The 23,880-nt window shown below is 34.2% G+C and overlaps 1 protein-coding gene across 1 annotated transcript in view; it reads right to left on the bottom strand.

The window, feature by feature from the left end:
- The window catches only part of JMY (junction mediating and regulatory protein, p53 cofactor), a 69,915-nt gene that overhangs the window by 25,034 nt on the left and 21,001 nt on the right, over positions 1-23,880 (bottom strand). Inside the window, exons 2-4 of the mRNA XM_037530675.2 lie at positions 19,390-19,563; positions 11,068-11,218; positions 8,569-8,738 (exon numbers count right to left, since the gene is read on the bottom strand). Of these exons, the coding sequence (XP_037386572.1) occupies positions 8,569-8,738; positions 11,068-11,218; positions 19,390-19,563 (495 nt within the window). The remainder of the gene's footprint in view (positions 1-8,568; positions 8,739-11,067; positions 11,219-19,389; positions 19,564-23,880) is intronic.

The raw sequence follows: 23,880 nt of genomic DNA, 5'->3' as shown, positions 1-23,880 counted from the left end.
AATTAAATACCAACTGATGTTCATGTATCTACATCATATACTACTGACTGTACAGATGACCATTCCACATCATGCACAATGACACAGTAGTTTCCATGTGTACCTGTTTTGACTGACTGTACTTTTATCATGAAATCAGACATAAAGCAATCTATACAAACTAATAATGTCACTGTTTTGCTTTTTAGTCTACTGTGCTTTTTAAAAAACTCCATGACATGAAATGGGGCTCTGAGAAACTGAGCTTTCAGAATATCTATGGGATGAATCATTTATTTATTAACAAATACTCAGTACCCACCACTGTTTGCCTTATAGTAGAACAGTAAACAAGAAATGAAGTGAGGCCTCAAAAAAAAAAAAAAATTAAATGCCGTAACATATCTTACAAAAGGCTGATATCCAAAATATATAAAGATCTCATGTAAGATAATCAACCCAATCAAAAAATGGGTAGAAGAGCTAAATAGACACTTCTTTAAACCATACACAGATGGTCAACAGGCACATGAAAAAATGCTCATCATCACTTGTTATCAGGAATGTGCTGCAAATCAAAGCCACAATGATACCACCTCATTCCTGTGAGTATGGTTCAAATAAAAAAGATTGGAAATAGAAAGTGTTAGCAAGGATGTAGACAAAAAGGAATCCTGTATACTGTTGGTGGGAATGTAGACTCTTCCAGTCACTGTGGAAAACAATTTGGAGGTTTCTCAAAATATCAGTAATGGCTGTATCATGACCCAGAAATTCCATTCCTAGGGATCTACCTAAAGAATACAAAATCACTAATTGGAAGGCATATATGTACTCCTATGTTCACTGCAGCCTTATTTACAATAGCTAAGTTATAGAAACAGCCTAAGTGCTTGAGGACAGAAGAATGTATCAGAAAAATGTGGTGTGTGTCTGCCTGCATGTGATAGAATACTACTCAGCTATAAAAAAGAATGAACTCCTGCCATTTGCAACAACATGGATGGAACTGGAGAGGATAATGCTAAGCAAAATGAATCAGAAAGACACAGATACAAGATGATCTTACTTCTATATGGAAAATAGAGAATAGGAAAGAGTGAGTCAAAACCAAACCAATAATAAACTCTAATCATCTGATTGCAAAACTGAGAAACCAGAAGGGGAAAGTGGTGGGATGGGGGTAAGGGATGGAAAAGCCCAATACAACATGGTAGATGGTGTTGAGGCACTGGTAGTGGGTAGGATATGAAAGTATACATTTGCAGAGGTTTGAACATATAACCTCCCAGAGCAAAGATGCAAACCCATTTCACTTCAATAAACATAATTTGGGGGGTGGGGTGGAAAAGCAGTCATAATTACCATGCACAGTATAAGGAGAAAAGCATTAAAATTAAGCTCTCAGTGAAGCCTAGTTTTTTTATGTGGAAAAAGATAGAACATGAAACACAGAAACCAGATAAACCTGATTAAAGATACAGGTTCAACTAATAATACCTGCACAAATAAGAATACATCAAGTTGATGGAATTATCTGGAATTCCACATTTCAGAAATGGAAAATTGAAAACATCCACAATTTCTTTGCTGTCAAAATAATCTCACCATCCAAGTTTAGGAAAATATGATCTAAATTGACATGAATCCCTAGTTATTCCATTTAATGTAACTATGTGTTTCCATTACTGGAATATTAAAATCTTGAAGTTAAAACCTTAAATTTCTTTCTAAAATCTGAAAAATATATAATTCTGAAACATATTCAATCTCAGGGGTTTCAGATAATGACTTATAGGCTTGTAGCCTACAAGGTTATTTTTGAGAATTTGAGATAATATATGTAAAGCACTGAGGACAGAGCCTGAAACATTTAAAACTACATTTTTTTGTAACCACCACAAAAATATAATTTCATAATTAAGTGATATAAATTAGAACTTCTAGAGTAGAACTGAGATAATTTTATACTTAGTCGCTTATTGATAAACAACAAAAACCAGGTTTTGTGCCTAGATAAGCACCCCCAACTGCCCCACTTCTGTTCAGACTGCATCCACCACATTAAATCTCCTTGCTGTTGAAACTTTTGGAAAAGTCTATATGAAATGCAAATAAACATCATAAGCATGGGAATTACATTTTTTCTCATCCTTGTATTCCTTTGATGATATTTATACAATACCTAACAGTGATCACAGAAATAATATTCAGTATTTATTGATTCCTTATTCTGTCAGGAACTATGGCAAATGCTTTTTATACATTAGCTCCTGGTCTCATAACTCTCCTAGAATGCAGAAATTATTTCTATTATATGGAGAGGTTAAGTAGTTCACTGAAGGCTGTGTACGTAATGTTTGAAGATTTGGAATCTGTAGCATTGCTCTGTCCAATAGAGTAGCCACAAGTGGCTATTTACATTAAAAATAAATAGAATTTTAAAATTTTGTTCCTTTGTCACATAAACCACAGTTCAAGAGCTCAAAACCTTTTATGTGACTATTAGTTAACCTATTAGAAAGTATAGGTACAGGGCCTTCCTGGTGGCACAGCGGTTGAGCGCTGGGTTGCAAAGCTGCCCGCGGCCTCCGCGGCACTGGTTCGATCCCCGGCTGCTCCCCGGCCACCAGAGGAGGGTCCCATATGGCGCGCAGACCTCTCCTGCCGCCCGCTGCTCCCCTCAGCAGTGTCCTTCGGTCCTTCTGCCTGCTCTGCTCCCCGCTCTGGCTCTGGTGAATTCTCTCACCCTCCCACGCTTCTGACTGTGCCCAGTGCATGTATAAACAAAACAAACAAACAAACAAATAAATAAATGAAAAACATGCCTCTATAAAAAAAAAAATTAAAAAAAAAAAAAGAAAGTATAGGTACAGAATATTTCCATTGCTGCAGGAAGTTTTATGAATAGCTCTGTTTAAATTCTAAATTCATATCCATTATGGTACACCGAAAAAGCTCAGGAAACACTTTATGATTTAAATAAAACTCCTATGGGAATTATTATCTTAATTACGTATTCTAAATGCATAATTAGCAATGCATTTTAAAGCAATATGCTTCAAAAACCAAAATTATAAAATATAAATAAATAGCCTCAAGACTGGCTAATATTCTGCTCTATATTCATAGTCATAGAAATGATGTCAAGGAATCACAAAGTTTTAGAAGTAAATAGAAGGGAAATGACTGAAATCCTCTACCAAACAAGAAAGTACTATTATTTTTGAAAGTGCTATTATTTTTGAATCTGGATGGGAGGGCAGAGTATATTATTGAAAGAGTGGAGTAAAACAGTTTCAAATAATTAAACTCACCTTGGATTCTTTCAAAGTATTGGGCCAAAAAGATTGGAAAGTTTGAATACTCATGGGCAATCTGGGTTTAGAGGCTCATTTATAGATGATATGGGCACCTACTAAATTTGTGTGCAAAACTGTGTTCCTACTTTTCAAATTCACAAAAGAACAGGAGTCTGTGACCTAAAAAGGGTTAAGAATGACTATAGTCAAGACTCAGTAACACTTCAAGGAATAGACTAAAAAGAGTAATATTTACTCCTATGTATATACTTAAAGGAAATTTAAAAGTCAAACAGAATTTTGATTGCCTGGGTAGTATTTAATATTTCAGCATTAATTTGGAAATTTTGTTTTAAATTCAGCATTATTCTCATGGGAAATGTTACTAAATATTTTTAGTAGATGTGCTGCTGAAGTGAGCACTACTAAATATTTTAATATCATTTCTAATTTTATTTTTAAAGTTTTATTTTATCACATCAGGAAGGAGTTTTTATGTTGAAGATAACTTAAGGAAACATCATCGTTTTTTAAAGAATAAAAGTCTCCCCATAATTTAAATCACCGGGTAGTACTCTATTACAAAGTCTTCACTGGCAAAGTATTTGTTGGGATGGGTTTAATAATTCACATTTACTCTGTTTCTCATGAGTAATGTGGTCACTTTAAATGAATGCTAATAAAACTGGTGCAATACATCATCACAGCTATATACATGTGTCAAGGATAACACACATACACATACAACAAGCATAAACCTGGTAAGTATGACTGAGAGTTTTACCAAATCCTTTGAAGAATTCAAACATAACCCATAATATTAAAAAACAGAGCATTAAGGTAGCAGAGCATTAATGTATGACACCAGGGAAAATGACCCCATAGAAAATCATTCCAGACTCTCAGAACCTATGTTAGCCTCATCCTTCCTTGAACATCTTAGACCAATTCTAGCAAAAACAATGTTCTTGCAATAGCAAGTATTCACAAATATTACCCTCAGCAGCTTTTAGGCACACTATATTGTCAGTACAACTCAATGTCAGCCTGGCTAGAACAACAGTTAGAGTTACTGTGATGAAGACAAAGAGGCAATAAAATTTCACAGGCAATAAAATGTCAGAATTTCAAGTTTTGTCAATTAAGAACATTCCATACAGCTATTTGCATAAAGGAGAAAGCTAATTAGAAAAGAAGACTACACTAGAAATGCCTCATGAGAACAAGAGATGGGGCTGATATTCTTGCAAAGAGATCCTGAATATAACGTTTAAAAAGGTCCAGGACAAGTCAAGTTCCAATTTTACCTTTAAACACTGATAGCAAGTAAGAAAATATAAGGGGAGAATAAACCCACACTTTAAAATCTATCAACAAGACTTTTTTTCTAGATCACAGTCATGATAGGCTGTCTCATACTAATGTTCAAACAAGAGTAGATAATCAGATGCACTTTTAAAATGTCAGCGAGGAGTATACTGGTATACCTCCTAAATCAAAAAGTTTCCAGAAAGCTTTATGTATTTTATATAAAGTTGTGCTTATAAACAAGAGAGACTTTTGTGCTTCTCTAGAGATTAAAATGCATTACTTTCACAAATATATATTCAATGTTTTAAAATCCAGTATGGTCAGTCCACAGAATGAGAACAAATATTCACAAATCATATTAAAACAATGTACATATATATAAGATTTGTATATAATACATAAAATATATAAGGCACTCCAGTAGTAAAAACAAAATAACTGATCTGTATGGACTTACTAGGACAGAAATTCCCATCCCCAAAGAAATGCATATTCTTCTCAAGTGCACATGGAACAGTCTCAAAGAGAGATTGTATGTGAGAACATAAACAAATCTTAATAAATAAATGAAGATTGAAATCATATCAAGCATTTTTCAGATTACAAACGTATACTAGAAATCAATGCCAAAAAGAAAACTGGTAAAAACCTAAATATGTGGAGACTAGACAAAATGCTTTTGAATAGCTTGAGTCAATGAAGAAATCAAAGGAGGTATAAAAATTATCTGAAGACCAAGAAAATCAGGAGGTGAGCTATCAGATCCTACAGGATACAGCAAAAGCAGAATTAAGAGGGAAGTTCATAGCAATACAAGCCCACATCAATAAACAGTCTCACATCTGAAGGCACCAGGAAAAAAAACAAATGAAACCAAAACTCAGTAGAAGAAAGGAAAAATTAAAAATTAGAGAAGAAATCAAGTAGAAATTAAAAAAAAAACAAAAAAGATTAATGAAACCGAGTGCTGATTCTTTGACAGAACAAAATTTATAAAACCCTTACACAGACTAAGACTAAAAGAGAAAACCCTAATTCAAAGAATCAGAAATGAAAGTTAAAGTTACAGTAGATACTGCAGAAATACAAAAGATCACAGGAGATTACAATGAATATACATACATATACAAACAAATTGAAAAACCTAAAACAAATGGACAAATTTTAGACTCATGCAACCATCCAAGACTGATGCAGGTTGAAACAGATAGGTAGATGACAAGTACAGAAATCAAAGAGGAATCAAAAGTTTCCCTAAGGACAAAGTCCAAGACCAGATGCCTTCACTAGTAAAGTCCACCAAACTTTCAAAGATGATCCAATATCTATCTTTTCAAATTCTTCTAAGTTGGAAAAGGAGGGTAGAAAACTTCCAAACACTGTTCGATGGGCAACATTATCCAGATCCCAACAACAGTCAAACACAATATAAAAAAACACACAAAGACTGATATCTCCGATGAACACAGATGCAAAAATCATCAACAAATCTTGGCAAATCAAATCCAGTAATACATTAAGAGGAGAGGGTCATACATCATAACAAAGTGGGATTCTGTTCAGGGATTCAAGGATGGTTCAAACATATGAAAATCAATGTAATTCACCACATCACAAAATATAAAGTAAAAACGACAATTTTACCAACAGATGTTGAAAAAGCATTTGACAAAATTTCAAAACCCTTTATGATTAAAAACTCCTGATAAAACTGGGAATAGAAAGAACATACTTCAACATGACAAAGGTTATATATGACAGTGTAAAGGAATATTGCTGGTAACATGTAAAAAATTAAATAATCATTATTTAACATCATACATAAAAATTCAAAATGGATTAATAAAGACGTGGCTACAAGACCTGAAACCATAAAATACATAGAAGAAAACACAGGCAAGGAAAACAAAAGCCAAAAATAAACAAATGGAACCACAACAAACTAAAAAGCTTTTTTGTACAGCAAAAGAAACCACTACAAAACATGAAGGTAACTATGGATTAGAAGATTATTTGCACATCATAGGTCTCAACTTCTAAAATATAAAAAGAACTCATATAACCAGACAACAAAAACAACCCAATAAAAATAATGGGCAAAAGATGTGAGTAGAAACTTCCCCAAAATAAGACACACAGCTGGCCAGAGGTACATGAAAAAATGATCAACATTACTTAATGAAATAGAAATCAAAACCACAGTGAGAGTTATCACTTCATACCTGTGAGAGTAACCTATATCAAAAAGACCAGAAACAACAGTGTTTGCAAGGATAAGGAGAAAAAGAAACTCTTATGCACTGATGGTAGGAATATAAACTGGTGTAGCCTCTGTGACAAAAAGTATGGAGCGATCTTAAAAAACAAAATGGAAATATCAAATGATTCAGCAATACCATTCCTAAATACTAATCCAAGAATACAAAAACACTGATTCAAAAAGATTTATGATTCCTTATGTTTATAGCAGTGTAGCTAAAAGATGGAAACAACCTAAATATCATCAACAGATGACTGGATAAAGAAGTTGTGGTGTATGTACACTCAATGCAATACTACTCAGCTATATGAAAAAAGATGAAACCTTGCCTTTTGCAGTAACATGGATGGAACCTGAGATTATTATGCTAAAGTGAAATAAGTCAGAAAGTGAAAGACAATTATTGGATGATTTCACTCACATGTGGAATAGAAGTAATCAAAGCAACAAACTGGTAAAATACAACAAAACAACTCAGGCATGTGAAACATATGCAGTTAACAGAAAGAAGGGAATGGAAGGGAAGGGGGAGAAATGGGTAGAGGTCAATTTGCTAGAGTGATTGGCACTAGAACTTTGGTTGTGGGTGAGTGAAGCATATACACATATCAAGGTCTGAAAGTGTATTCCTAAAATTACAGTATTGAAAATGAATGTTGAATTAATAAAATCTGATTAAAAAATTTTAAAAATGGGCAAAAGATCTTAATAAACATTTCACCAGGAAAGCTATATAACTAGCTAAAAAGGACTTAAAAGATATTCATTATCAGTGTTATCAGGGAAATACAAGTCAAAGCCACAATGAAATACTCACCAGGATAGCAATGAAAAAGAGAATTTATAGGAAGTAGTAATAGAGGAGATGCAGAAGAATCCTAACCCTTGTACATGCTGATGGGAATGCAAATGCTACAGCTGCTTTGGAAAACATTTGGCAGTTTCTCAAAGGGGTTAAATAGCAGCTTTATTCCTAGGTATATGTCAAGATAAATAAAAACCTATGTCTACACAAAAAGTTGAATGTTAATGTTCATAGTAGCATTTAATAACAGCTTCAAAGAGGAAAGAACCCAAATGTTCATCAACTGATGAATGCATAAAATGTGTTATGACCACACAATGGAGTTAACATTCAGCAAAAATACTAAAATGAAGCAAACACAGATGGATTTTTAAAATGTGCTATCTTAAAAAAAACTGTCAGAATCACGTATTTTATGATTCCATTTATATAAAACGTTCAGAAATGGCAAATTTATAGAGATAGAAAGTAGGCTGACGGTTGCTTGGGGCTGGGGATGGTTGGTGGGAAGTTCTATAAGGTGAATCTTTGAGCCTAGCCAATTTTTGCAAAATGCTACTGCTTTAGGATTTTTACATACTTTCTTTGGGCAGGGAAACTCAACAATTGTCAGAAAGCTCTGAATTTTACAGTACAAAAAATTTTTGAAAAGAAATCCTGATGTCATCCTAACTTTTTGTCTTAATAGTATATGGATGCCTGTAGTCACACTGTGATCCTATGAAAAGACCAAGTCTAACTTCTATTAGTGCCATCTCAAATTACAGGCCACACAGCACAATAGTGCAAAAATAAAAGTTATCTGTAGAATCAGAAAAATGTCAGTCTTGTACTGACAAAGTACAAAGATAAAAATCAAACAACAAATCTTAAATTTTGAAAATTATATTTTTTCTGATGGTTTTTGTTACCTCCTCTTTTAATGCATGTTTCCTCTGTTCCAAACATATCTCTTTGGCTCTCATCATTTGTAGAGTCTCCTTAGAAACAGCATACTGGAGTTTTTCCATACGTTCAGCAGCTGCTGCCCATGATGCTTTACCAAATTTCTTCTGATCTGCTCTCATTCGATCATACACAGCTATTAATAAATTTTTAAGAGACATTAAGACATAAAACAATTTGATATTATGTAATTTTAAAAGCTTAGATTTTATTAACACTCAAAGATAAACACATAAATCTTATCCCCATGAGAACTTACCTATAACAATTCTAAACTATAATTCAGTAATCTTAGATTACCTCTAATGTCTTCACTTAGAAGAGCAAATCATCGTTCTCAGAAAAATCTTTCTGAAGATGGAACTCAGTTGTCAGATGGGTATCAAGTTTTTAAAAAAATCCTTCACATGACCAGTGTTATCAAATCTCAAAGTTCCTACAAAAAATTTATTCTGTGACAGTTTATATTTTTCCCTGGGTATATTAGTAGAAATCAAAGACATAGCTATTAAGATTATTACAATTATCTAAATCCATGCACTAAAATTGTTATTTTAAATGTTCCAAAAAATACTGTAATAATCTGATATAGGAAGAAATAAATCCTATATAATGATTAGCACAGCTCTTATTCTGAGGTTAATGTTGGAGTAGTAAAACAAATCTAAACAAGACACCCACCCACAGCCTTTAAAAACAGGGGAAGGAAGGAAAATTTTAATTTGCTACAATGTAGCCCTAATTTAAAAGGTACTTCTTGGCAATTAAAAAGCTACTATGTTCCAGCTAATGAAGTTTATTACTGATAATAGTATGGTAATAGCTTATTCTAGGCCCTTGTATCACCAACCCAACCACACTATGTCCAAGGACTTTAAGCGAGCAGAGACACACTTAAAAGAAGTAGGCAATTTTAATCTTTAAGTCAATACAAATTCACTAATGGTTTCTTCTATATATTCAGAGGTAGTGACTGTGATAAGTAATTTTATACTGCTACTATGTCCTAACTATTTTTTGCAAGGAAGTATATCTCAGTAAACTTTTCCTCAGAATTTTATGAAATCTTCATTTTATAATTCATGTAGATATTAAAAGTACAGACAGGCTCATGAAAAATAGCAGTTTTCTTAATATCAGCTTCTCCTAGGCTTAGTTCTCAATGCTCAAATGCTTTTAGTCACTTCTGGTGGTTACCTCTATTCAGAAATATTACTATTTCTTGATTTTCAGTCTTTAAAAATAAATTCTCTATGATAATTCCCATTGTGACTGATGAGGAATTTTCTTTCTTAGAATCTTCTTCCAACAGTAATATTTCTTTTGGTTTCTCTGTGGCCTTTAAAATCTAAAATATAGGGAGGTAATGTTTTCAGTTCGTAATCTTGCTCTGAATGTCAATTTTAGGGTTTCTAATAAATAAAATCGAATAATGTTGGTTGAATATAACAAGAATATCAATGAATATAAGGAGCTCAATGGAAAACACCAGAAAAAAATAGGTGAAATACATTAATTAGAAGAAAAGGACATGCAAATACCAAATATGACATGAAAACAAACCAAAAAATGATCAAAACCAGTAATAACCAAAGAAAAGCAACTTTTAAAAAGATGATCCTACTTTTTACATGTCTTTGGTCACTTTTTTTTTTTTTTTTAAAGATTTATTTATTTATTTATACAAGCACAGGGTACAGTCAGAAACACGGGAGGGTGAGAAAATTCACCAGAGCCAGAGCGGGGAGCAGAGCAGGCAGAAGGACTGAAGTACACTGCTAAGGGGAGCAGCGGGCGGCAGGAGAGGTCTGTGCGCCATGTGGGACCCTCCTCCGGTGGCCGGGGAGCAGTCAGGAATCGAACCAGCGCTGCAGAGGTTGCGGGCAGCTTCGCGACCCAGCGCTCAACTGCTGCACCACAGGGGAGGCCCTGATAGCAGTGATTTTTAAACTGCCTATCAAGGAGTCTTGGAAGGATGTCTGTGGCTACCTATGGAAGGGAGTTGGAAGGAATGGGCCTTCAAAGACTTTGCCCTGTTTGTTCATTTGACTTGTCCTGATTTGTATATATCCTTTATAAACTGCAATCATTTAAGTATGTGCTTTTGTGAGCTCTGACAGTTATTGTTGCAAATCATGAAATCAAAGGTTAGCTGTGAGAATCCCCAAATTTGTATTGAGTTGGTTAGTAGCATCTAACACAAGGGTAATTTTGTTGGCTACGGAAGCTATAGCAGTTATCATCCATCATAATAATCCACTATTTTTTTTTAGTGTGGGGTACATGGAAACATATTTCCAGAAAAGATTGAAAGCACATAACCTTAATTTGTTAATAATGGTCTTTATCTTTAACTGCTAAGATGATGAGCAGCATTCATGTATTTTTCTATATAACCATTGTGAACATAAAGAATCACTCATTTCAAAAATACCTAACAAGGGTAATTTTGCTTGGAAACCTACCTTTTTGAGCTTTAGCAGTTATTTCAAAATATTTGACAGTAAGATCTTGGATAGATAGCACAGCCATGTGAGCTTTCCGTTGCCAATCAGCATCTTCTTTTTGAAGACTTTCAATTCTTCGGGGACCCAGATAATCATTCTCCATGGAAATCTTTAGAAAGAAGAAAGAAAATTTCTTTTATTCATTCCTTAAGCATTTGCTGAATGCTTATATATCGGCCATTGTGCTTGGTGTGAAATGGATAAATACTTGGCTTTTGCTGCTCTGGAGTAGAAGCATCTTACAAAACAAAATTAATAGTAATGTTGATGATATATGACATAGAAATGGGTTCCTCCTTCCTCTACCTACCTTCTTCTCTTTCATCCTTCCCTCCTCCACATACAAAGGATATATAGCAAAATGTTAACACTGATTATTTTAGGGAGATCATGAAAAATGCATTTCCTCTTATAGCTGTGTTTTCAGGTTCAGAATTATTTGTGCCAATATTTAATAACTGACAAAAAATAATTAAAAACTCAGATTTTAAGATTTATCATAATAAATACCAGCACATTTATTTACTTAAAGATTCTGATCTAAAAATTCCTAAGAAAAATCAACCGTGCATTATTTACAAGTCACAACTAAAATGAAAGTAAAGTTGAAAATCAAATGATAAACAAGGATATACCAGGAGAATGTAAAAATGAAATTCACATAAGTGACAATATAAAAGTATATAAAGGCACTACACAGGTATATTAACATGGGAAAAAAAGTGCATTCAAACAATAGCCATGACCATTTCTATACTCCATCTTGCTTTACCATTCATGAGAAAAGACTTAAAAATTAAAGATGTTAAGACCATATTATGAGAAAAAGAAAAATGTTGATCCTCCAGTGTCACACCTTAAAAAGTGACCAAGGACTATAAGTAACTCCAAAGATTTTATAATAAATAGCTACTATTGATTTCTACCCAAAGGTCCAAAGAATGCAGATTTTCTTGTTCTTCATTTAGCGCATTGCCGAGTATGACCTAGGCAATCTAAAATATTTCCTGAATGAATAAAATGCTTCTATACATGTTTTTAATGACAAATATAGAGATGATAAATGTCAAGACATTCAACTGTGAGAGTGACTAGAGAAAAAATGTGGAGCTAAAAGATTAGTTTTCCAGGTAGTCCCTTTGTTTTTTGCTATATTTAAATGGGTAATGGTAGAACAAATTGCGTGGTAATAAGAAGCACCCAGCAAAGAGAGGATCTATAGATGTAGTAAAGAGATGGCACAAATTAAAGTAAGGTGGTCCTTGATTAGAACACAGGAAGTGAGTACTGTTGCAGTGATTTGTAGTGTTTCTTAGTAAACTGAGGGAGACAAGTCCCCTAATGGGAAAGGCAGGTTTTGGTTTTGATCTCCACTTGTACTTGTTGCCTATGTGAAGAAAAAGACTCTGATTCTTTTTGTTCTAAACTTTTTCTGGATCAGCCAGGAAGAATGATGCTTAGAGAAAAAGTCAATTCATAGCCCTCTTAAGTACCAATTCTCCTGGTGGTAAATGATGTTTTTAAACAACTGCTTTGAAAGTCTCTTGAGAAATCTTCATAGTGTTCCTTTCTCAAGTCTTGGATATAAAATAGTCACTATCAATGAATCTATTAAGATCTAATCAGCAGTAGTAGGGAAGCATTCTGTTTTCTCCCCAAATTCTGTGCATAGACTTATGATGGCAACTTCTACAGTGATACAAGATACTGGTAGGTGCCCTGTCAATGAAAGTCAGGGACTACTCTAAACTGAAAACTTATATACACATGTATATCTGAAATGAAGATTTGAAAAAGTCAAGAAAGAGGGGGAAAAAAAAAACCTAGATAATACACTGGAGCACAAAAGAGGAGCACACACAGAATAGCTATCTTTAAATGGCAGGATAACAAATCTGTTAGAAAGACTCATTAAGTAAATATTAAAAACAAGACTACCCAGGTTAGTGTGTTCATGGTGAAACAGACACATACTCATACACTGTTGGCAGAACTATAAACTGATTAAATCTTTCCTGGAAAGTACTTTATGGTATCTTATTATTTTTTTAAGTATTTTTAAAATCCCCTTATTTAATAAAGTACCTTAAAAGAACAATAAAAGATGCCCACTGAAATGTTATTTGAAATAAAAGAAAAAATGTGCCCCAGACATCTTATAATAAAATTATATATGATACACCCATAAAATTCAATTCTATGCACAATTCAATAATGATTATGAAGTTTTTAAAAATAACAATGAGAAATGGTTATGCTATAATACTATGTGAAGACAGATCAAAATCAGAAGTAATTTCAAGGATATGAAAGAATGTCCAAGAAAAAAAAAAGACAAAATATCTGAAATGTAGTATTACTGCTGTCATCTTTTGGTGGCAATTCATGGGTAATTTTTTTCTTACTGCTTAAAATTTGCACTTTCCAAATCTTTATTGTATAGGTATTGCTTTTATAATCATGAACAAGGAAAACATGCTTTTATCTCTTCTTGGGTTCACAAGCCATATCAAACAGGCTTCAGACAGGCTGAAGACACATTATCCCAGAGGTTTCCTGTTTCTGGTCAAGCAAACAATGAGCTCATGTTTTCACATATGGGACAAAATTATGAGAATTACCTCTTTTTTTCCAATGTGTGAGGGAGGCAGGGGAAGTAGAGATATGATCAGAACCTAAATGTTCCCCTTAATAGTAGGGAAATATAATTATGTGAGCTTCATTTCTAGGATTACAAAAATAGTACCAAGCATAGACAATTAAGCAGTAGCAAAAACTTAGATTTTTGATTTCTAATTCCCTACTCATCTATACTGAAAATTTTTTTTTCTAATTCTCAGAAGATGACTACTGTATCGTCAGTCTCATACTACAAGAGCTAAACTTATATGATGCTATGGGATATGGTTGAGTTTTTCCTTCCTTTTAGGGAGGAGGCATTTAGATTTTCCATGGCTATTATCTGGAAAACAATTCAATTATGTAATCTGAATAGAGACTAATGTACCATGTGCTTTAGGGGATATAAATATAAGCAAGATATATATTCTCCACATCCAAAATTTACAATCTAATTGGGGAGTAGAGGGGCCAGAGATACTGTGATGCAGAAATGTCTTGAAATGAGGAGACCTTTCTCTGTTACTTATTCACTGTGAGCATTTTGACAACTTAACATTCAATAATTAATTCAAAACAATGATGTATTACATATCTGATCAACGCCAGTTGCCCAAACCTTTCTAAAGGGAATGATGAGTAAATGGATTTCTAAAGAACACACAGAATTTTAGCCAGGCACTAAAGTTGGTGAAAGGTGTCTCTGTATAACATGAACAATGGTATTTTAAGGTCTTTAAGAAAAATAAAGGTTTTGGGGAAAGAACACATTTAGCTATTTAGATCAGGACAAACTTTACTAAGGGTTCATAATTACAGAGGACTTTGATGGGAGGGACGGGAATTTGACAAGTACATATGAAGTATATAGAGAAAGAGAACCACCCCAAAGGCAGTGGGAGGCAAAAAATCAGCCTAAGCAAAAGCCTCGAGGCAGGTAAGTTCAGTACACAATAAAGGACAGAGAGCAATACAGTCAGGGTGGAGTTTAGGTAAAAGAGATGAAAGTAAATAAGAGAGAAGCCTAGGAAAGCAGGTTGTGATCACTATAGGTCTTTACATCACACTGAGGAACCTGAATTTGATAGGCAACAAGAAACCACTACGGTATTCTTAGTAGTGGCATTTTAGATTTCTCAGATTTAAGAGTTCTAGAAGATTTGTTTGCTATAATAAAACCATCAAGTGTCTTGCTTCCTTTTGCTATAATTACCTCTGATTTTAAAGCATGCAAGTTAAAAAATAGAAGATTAGTATTTAAAAGAAATAGAAATTTAATAAATTGAACACTGCAGTTAAAATGTTAAACTTTTGGGCCTCCCCTGGTGGCGCAGCGGTTGAGCGCTGGGTTGCGAGGCTGCCCACAGCCTCTGCAGCGCCAGTTCAATCCTGGGCCACAGGCGAGGGTCCCACAAAAAAAAAAAAAGTTGAACTTTTATGTAGCACATTATCATAGAAGTTATTTTGAATGATGTGACTAAACTTTGTACTTTTTAAGGAACTTGTATGTTTATTAAAGACCTTAAGTTATGTTACCAGATATTTCCCCGTAGCTTTTGAAAGTCTAAAAATGGATGTAAATTCTTATCTATTAACTCCAAATTCAACTTTACACCTGTGATGCTAGGGTTTGGGCTCTGCAAATCACCTTTACTCTTTGCCCATAAGAAAGGTTGATTGGGGCTTCAGGGTTGAAGAAGATGCTTCTTTCCATCTGTATCACTTGATTTTCTTATTACAGTTCCTGTGAGCATCATCTCAGACCTGCTTTCTTCACACTAATATCTGCAGTTCCATCCTGTAAGCAGTTACAAAAGCCAGTTTTTGACCTTGCAGAACTAGCCTCATTGTGCAACTCACCAGACAAACCAGTATCAGTCCATCAATGCCTTAACCCCAGAGATCTGGGTGTTTCTCTCCATTAGTTCAGCCACATCAGCAGTAGACAATGTTCACTTTCTCAGAGGTCTGATCCACAGGGCTCTGTTTGCTAGTTTTAATAATTAAAACTTTCTTTTCTTTATCTCAGAGTATGGCTGGTTTTTACAATTGTTAACTGATATATTAGAGTTACTTTCTTGCCTTCCTAAGTTATCTGGTTAACAACTTTGTACTTAGATATCAATTCTTTATATTAAGTTTCCTCTGTTGAAATAACTGGTGTGATTTTCCAATCAAACACCAACAGAAACAACCATGGAATAGAAATTTAATAAACAGAAGCAGCAGTTCTCAAGCTCAAAAATATTAAATCTTAACATTAAGATAGAAATCCTTTTACGTGCATGGTTAAACACTACAGCAATGACAAAATGAGCACAGTAGTTTTTGAAGAGAAAGATAATAAAGAAAAAAATCCAGTAGTCGTGATTTGAAGGCAAAGTATAGCAAACTTGTAAATTGCTGTTACATTATCTTTACCATCATTGTATATACATTCTATGCTTTTTTTTAAAACTGTTTTTTAACTGGCTTCTGAAACTCAGTAGCTAATGTTTCACCCAACTATTAAAATGTGTTCATAGTTTATTGTACCTAAGACATTAAGCTAGAATACTAAGTTCTTTTCCTAACTTGGTAAACTTGAAGATGATATATAGCACTGGTCAGCTGGATCATGTGCCAAAAATAATGACACCTCTGTTTTTAATTTCAGGGATAGAAAGAAAACAGTGCCTGTTGCTAACATGGAAAAAAGTATGTGTTGGTTTAGGTAGCTAAGATAGTGAGATTAGTTTATAAATACACATTCCTTGGCAAAGAATTACTTATAATAAAGTACAACACTTGCCTAGGCACTGGATTTTATATGAGAAACTTAACTGTTATACCTGCCTATTGCTGAAACAGTGAACCAGAAAAAAAAAAAAAAAAAAAAACTTCAGATTCTTAGGTGAGAAAAATGTCAAAATAAATCTGTGAATATATTAATGTAACAATACTCATAATGCAAATTTTACAGGCCTAGGAGTCACCTAAACATGACTCTTGATTAAGAAAATAATGTGATTAGATTTGGAAGCATCTAGTTCTGTAATTTTATATTCAAAGCAAACATACATGATATTTTCAGGAAAGAATGTGAAATGTATTTTTTTTTAAAGGTGGTAGAAACCTGAAGGTAAGGAAACCAAAGGAAAAAAAAAAAAAAAACAGTTCAGGTAAGAGATAAGTCCTTAATATGAGTGCTGGCACTATATAGTTCACACATGCATGCTAAGGCATGTAGTGGTCCAATGGTGTACAAGTTGCACCTTGCATAAAGACACCCAATCAAAGGGACAGATGAGACACTAAAATCCAGTCCACATTTTGTACCAAGTGCTGCTGCATTTACTCAGAAGGGGGTCCTTTTCCAATTTGTCTGCTGGAATAGGGCATAGGAGTGAGTATCATTTTCTATTTCACACAAGACACCTATAGTTTTGCTTTATCCTGAGAATCCTGAGGATGAAGAAAGAAAAGCACATTCAAAACTCATCTAAAGATAATTGGTAAAATGAGGTAATTGGCTACATTGGGCAGTGGAGGAGGGGAAGAGTTGGAGATGCCTTTCAGTTTCTGGATTATTAACTTTCAGCAAGTATTAAAAGCATGTGGACAGTGTATTTGATGTGACTCTAGTTGATTCAGAAGATGATTAATTAGGAAGACAATTCATTAATTGACTCTGACTTACTGAGACAATGACTTTAAAAATCTAGAGATCACTTACTTTATTATTTTTTTTTAAAGATTTATTTATTCATGCATACAAGAACCGGGGTACAGGCCAGATTCGCAGGAGGGTGAGAGGATTCACCAGAGACAGAGCGGGGAACAGAACAGGCAGATTGACGAAATACACTGCTGAGGGGAACAGCAGGCGAGGCAGGAGAGGTCTGCCTTGCCATGTGGGAATCTTGGCAGCCAAGATCGAACTCAGTGCTGCAGAGGCTGCGGACAGCTTCACAGCGCTGTGCTCAAAGGCCTGCACCACCAGGGGAGGCCCAAGATCACTTACTTTAAATCTCATTTTATGGATGAGAAAATTTGAGTCCCAGAGAGATTATAACAGCATCCCTTAGCTGTTTCATGTTTTATTAGACTTGTGGTAGTCAAAATTTAGTGTGTACCATAAACACCAAGGAAGACTTGTTAAAATAAGTATGTTGAGCTCTCTCTCTGGAGTTTTCAGTAGAGATCTGAGGTTAGGCCCAACAATCTATATTTCTAACAAGGTTAGAGGTGATACCAATACTATTTGGGAATCACATTTTTGAGAAGAAACATTAATTAGCCTTAAGAGTCTGAGAGCTCCCCTAAAGGAGTTTATATCTTCCAGGCCTAAAAAATTGTTGGGAGCAACTGCTTAAAGCTTATAGATGAGTCAGAGGTTGAATTAAAAATCGTTAACTTCCATTTAAATAAATGAAATACTAAATTAAAATATATGTAATATTAAATATCACCTATTAACTATATTAAGTATTAAAGTTCGCCATTTATAACGACAGAATTTGAAGTGATGTTTGTGTTTTTAGTCCTAACAAAGGTATGTAGCTGTCTTTTTTTAATCCCTTCGTTCTCTTTTTCAAAAATTTAGTTATTTATATAGTTATTTAGTTATTACATAAAGAACAGGTGTCAGTTGTGTGGCTAAGTCTGTGCTGCTCTATATCCTAATTCATTAGTAAAGGGAAAAAAGACACATAAATAGGATTTCCCTTGTTACACTTTTTCAAACATACAGCTGCTCATCCTTGCCAAGCATGCTTTCAGAATAATTGCAAATTTTCTCAAACATACATTTATTATATAATGTTCCAATTTAATCCATTATGGAAAAAGAGTTTCTATTTATTTATTAAACTTTTTAATTTTCTTACATTGTTGTTCATATTGGTGCAGTATTTGATTTCTTCCCTCAGGTGTAGTCCTTGCAAATCTCCCACCACATCACCTATGAACCCTCACCATAGTCCCTTGTGCTCTTTCCCCCTCTCCCTGACCCTCCCCTGCTGTATGCCTAAGATCTATAATTTGCCTGCAAGTTTTGTCTTAGCTTTTAGACACTTTGTTTAGTTTCCCTATATTCCTCCTATAAGTGATACCATCCAATATTTAAAGAAACCACAATTTTAATGTCCTAGCTCACCAAAATTTCCATGTGAATTAAACACAGCAACATGGATTAGAGTTCAGTTGTATAATAAATTCAAACCCTTAAACAACTGCCTCAAAAAACACGACCTTATACAAGAAAATTAAGTGTCATGAATTTTAAAACTCTACTAGTAAGTCCATTAACTTTAAAAACAATGTTGTCCCAAAACAAATATTCCTAAAACTCCTGGTAAAGAAGTATAGGGCTACTCTGTACTCAAAATAATAAAAGGTGTAGAGGGAGGGGGAAAGTATAGGAAAAAAAGAGGAAAACTGGGATCTCTCAATGTATTTATAACTTCACTTTCTAGGCTATTTTCAATCCTGGCTACTCAGCAAAATCACATTTTGAGATGTTTTAAAATGAGGTGCTGAAGCTATACGTAACTCAAACCTACTATCCTAGAATATTTGGGGAGACAGGAGCAAATAGCTGCGTTTTTAAAAAGATCCTCTATAAATTAAGATGCACAGCTAGTCAGGCCGAGAACTATTTGGATTAAAGAAATACAGTACCTTGATTTGCTGTCTTCTTAGCATGGCAAGTTCTCTCATGTCTCGGAATGGCTGTAGTAAATACTGATAGAGTTCAGTTGTGGCTTCTGCAAGACTGCTGTAGGCTTCATCCTCCATCTGATATAAGTCCAGAAGCTCCACCATGCTCTCTGTATTCTTGTGCTTATCCAAGAGCTGCAGAACAAGAAATCCTATTATAATAAGTTTTAACACTTGCTATTAACTTCCTATTACAGCAAGACCTTGGAACTCTGAAACACAGAAACAAAAGTCAAGGATATTGCCTTTTATCACTCATCTCCATGCTTAGGTGTCATACTACTGAATATCACTACCTGATTCATCCCTTTCATATAGTTACTATTCTCTGTATTTTCTGGTACTCCATACCATCTGCTTAGCATGTCTTTAAAAAAGTTCTTGAAAATTACTTTTTAGTACCTAGTAGCTTTTTCTATACTGATAAAAATGTCTTTAATTTACAGAGCAGAATCAACTCTTGCCAATATTATTGTAATAATTTTCCCAAATAATCTTCATATAACTTCTTTCCAGCTCCCAATCTGAAATATTTCCTCAATAGTTCTGTCAACTCATGCTTATCACTTCTTTCAAAATGCAGGTGAAAAAAAAAATAAAAACTTTTTACTGAAGAGTTTTTAGACTGACTATGAGAAAAGTTTACAATTTTCTCACTGTGCATTCCCTGGTACTCGTTTATATTTGTGTGTGTATACATCCATTCAAAATTATGGGTAGAGTATCTAATATGTGTTCAGCTCTTGGGTAATAAGGAGCTGGAAATATAAAAACACGATCTCTGTCCTCATGGGAGCTCTGTATATCATAAATAAATAGAAACTAAGCTTGAATAAATTACAATCTGTGATAAATGTTATAAAAATTATTTTTAATGTTTTAAAAAAGCAAATAATAAAAATAACACAATAAAGTGAAGGAACACTGAGAAAGAGTAAGAGGTGGCAGGACAGTAAACTACAACCTAGTCTAGAGAGATGATGGAAAGAAAAGGCTATCCAAGGAAGCTTAAGCTGAAATTTAAAGAACCTTTGAAAGAACCACGTAGCAGGACAATTATTTTATATACTTATTCTTGGTGTTCATTTACCTGTAAACAGTCTCATCTTAGAAAGCACAAAATTCTGCTGTTCTTTTTCATAACTAAAGTTTCCACTATTACCTTCCTTCCCAAATTCTTACTTTAGTTACCATATTATATTACACACATTTTCATGCTGGATTTTAGACTTTGGATTAACTTCGTGCCCAGGTTTTTTTGGGCACAAAATACAGCAGTACCGAGGCATTTAGTATTTTGCCTACTACATCATTAACTCATCATAATAAATCAGATAATCTACATTAAAGTGCCTTTATAACAAAGAAACCCTATTTAAATATGAGTTATCATCTACTGTGTTAAGGCTATTGTAATTTCAACTTTTGCTGTTAATATGAAGAACTTTCACTTCCGGTCTTGGCTGAGTAGTTCCTATTAGGTCAATTTTCCCACAGATATTAACAATAAACCTTGGACAAAATATTACAAAACACTACTTGAAGGCACTTGTTCATTGGCCCCAAAAAGGTTAAAAACTGGAAGAGGCATTAACAACCGAAAGAAGGGAAGGTCCTAGACAAATTTTTATTCATGACTTCGGTCTAAGAGCCGGTCACAGTGACTGCCAAAGGAGAGAAGGTATGTGGCTAAAACAAAGAAACCCACAGTCTTGGTTTCACTACATGAAACCTGATTCTTTTGCTCTGATTCTTGAATGATCAGAAGAAAGAGTCTAGAAAGTAAGCGGGAGGCCTTGGGAACACATATAGTCCCCAGTGAGAGGCAGGGAACAGCCCTTCACTGGCAACCCCACCTAACCTCAGGAAGACCCATTGAACACCAGCTCAGCTACCAGGATCTCAAGGGAGATGCAGGTCCCAGTCAGTTCAAATCCAGGCTGTGCACAGCACTGCCTGATAGCAGTGACCCCGCTTTTTAAGTGCCCCAGCCCAGTGTGGAAGAGGTGGAGACAAGCCTGGCGGTAAAACCCACAGCAGTGAGGTCCTAGAAAAAAGGGGGGAGGCAAAATGACACAAAGAATAGCAGCAGAAACCTAAAGGGGACTATAACACCACATATGGAGAATTTATCTCCAGAACCTAACCACAAAGACAAGGAAGACATAGAATTCAAGAATACTATCATAAAGAAACTTGAATTTGAAGAACGCAGAGTACATGCAGAAAAGCGGATCAAGGATATACAACAAAATTAAAAAATAATGAAACCTGAATACCTCAGAAACACAATCAAAGAACAGAAGCTCAAAAATGATATCTAAAGAAAACCAAACAAAGGGTAAAAAAAATTTAAATATTGTACAAAAATGAACATGTAAGAATAAAAAAGTTTAATCAATAAAAAAAAAAAACCAATAGAAAACAAACCCCCCCCCCACAAAAATGAAACCCTAAAGAAAGAAATGAAGGACTTGCAGGACGAAAAAAAATTAAAAGATTAAAAGTACTATAAAAATCAACAGAAGTAAAATAAACCAAATGGAAGAGTGAAGCGGTGAACCTGAAGATATGAATTTACCTAAAGAAGCAAAATGAAAGAAGAAAATAAGAGATGAAGTAAAAAAAAAAAAAATGAAGAAACACTCCATGAACAATCCAATACCATGAAGAAAGACAATGTAAGAATAAGGTGCACCCCAGAAGGAGGAGACAAAAAGGAACACAGAACATATTTAAAGAAATAAAAGAAGAAAGCTTCCCAAAGCCTGGTAAAGGAAATTAAGACACAAATCCAGGAAGCTAAAAGAACAATAGGATACATAAACAAAAAGAGATCAAGACCAAGTCATAGAGTGGTCAAACTTCCAAGAGTTCAAGACAAGGAAAGACTATTGAAGTTGGCAAGGTGGGTGAAACAGATAACCTACAAAGAAACACAGATCAGGCTAACATTAGAATTCTCAGAAGAATCACCATAGGCAAGGAGAGAATGGAAAGATGTGATCAAAAAATTTAAAGATAAAAACTACCAATGAAGAATACTATATTCTACAAGGCTCTCCTTTGGCTACAAGGAAGAAATAAAGGTCTTCTCAGACAGAAAAACTGAACAATTTGTAAAAACTAAACACTCCCTCCAATAAATACTGAAAGAAACTCTAGAATCTACACCCATTAGAGAAACACACATCATGAACTGAGAAATTAGGTACAACCACAAAATTAAAGACAAAAAGTCAGTAACAGACTTTCATGTATCAATAATCACTCTAAATATTAATGGGCTAAACTCATCAATTGAAAGACACAGATTAGGTTGGATTAGGAAACAATATCCAACTTTCTCCTATCTCCAGGAGACATACTGAGATCTAAAGATAAACTCTGGCTCAAGGTAAGGGTTTAAAAAACAATTCTACAAGTGGATGCCCAAAAAAGGATGAGACAGCCATATTAGTATCAGATAAAACAGATTTCCAGTTAAAAAAGGGCAACAAGAGATAGGAATTGATAATTCATAATAATAAAGAGAACAATACATCAGAAGGATCTAACAATCATCAGCATATTGTCACCAAATGAAGGGGCACAAAAATATATTAGGCAACTATTATCAAGTCAGAAAACAAACACTGGAAAAACCACATTTGTGGTACAGGACTTCTACACCTCAGTCTCACTAATGGACAAATCTGAGACAAAAAAATTAATAGGGACATAATAACTTTTAACAAAAAGTAGACCAAATGGACCTAATAGACACGTAAAGGACCCTGCACACCAAAAACAGAATATACATTTTTTTTCAAGTACATATGGGTCATTCTCCAGGATTGACCACATGTTGGGGAACAAGAATAATATCAATAAATTCGTGAAGACTGAAATCATAGGTAAAGTTAGAAATCAAGCACAAAAAAGAAAGCAGAGAAAACCTCTAATATGTGGAGACTGAACAACACACTACTAAAAGAACACTGGATCAATGAGGAAATAAAGAAATCAGAACATACCTCGATACAACTGACAAAAACACAACCTTCCAGAATGTATAGGAACAGCAAAAGCTGTACTAAGAGGGAAGTATATAGCAATACAAGCCCATATTAAGAAACAAGAAAGAGTTCAAATAAACAACCCTGTCTCTCACTTCAAGGAACTAGGACAAGAAAACAAACAAACAACCAGAAGCCAGTAGAAGAAAATAACAAAAATTAAAGCACAAATAAATGAAGCTGAATTAAAAAAGATAGTCAAAAAAAAAAAATCAATGAAACCAAAAGTTAGCTCTTTGAAAAATATAAAATCGATAAACCTCTAGCTAGGCACACTTAAAAAAAAAAAGGAGCAAATTCAAATAAATATGATTTGAAATTAAAGAGAAGAAATTACAACAGACACTGCAGAAATTCAGAAGATAATAGATTATCATGAAAATTTATGTAGTAA

The sequence above is a fragment of the Talpa occidentalis genome, unplaced genomic scaffold, assembly GCF_014898055.3.
Source record: "Talpa occidentalis isolate TD23 unplaced genomic scaffold, MPIMG_talOcc4v2.1 talOcc4.6, whole genome shotgun sequence".
NCBI classification, from domain to species: Eukaryota; Metazoa; Chordata; class Mammalia; order Eulipotyphla; family Talpidae; genus Talpa; species Talpa occidentalis.
Note: the sequence above shows the minus strand (reverse complement) of the source record. Positions and strands in the feature narration are given on the sequence as shown.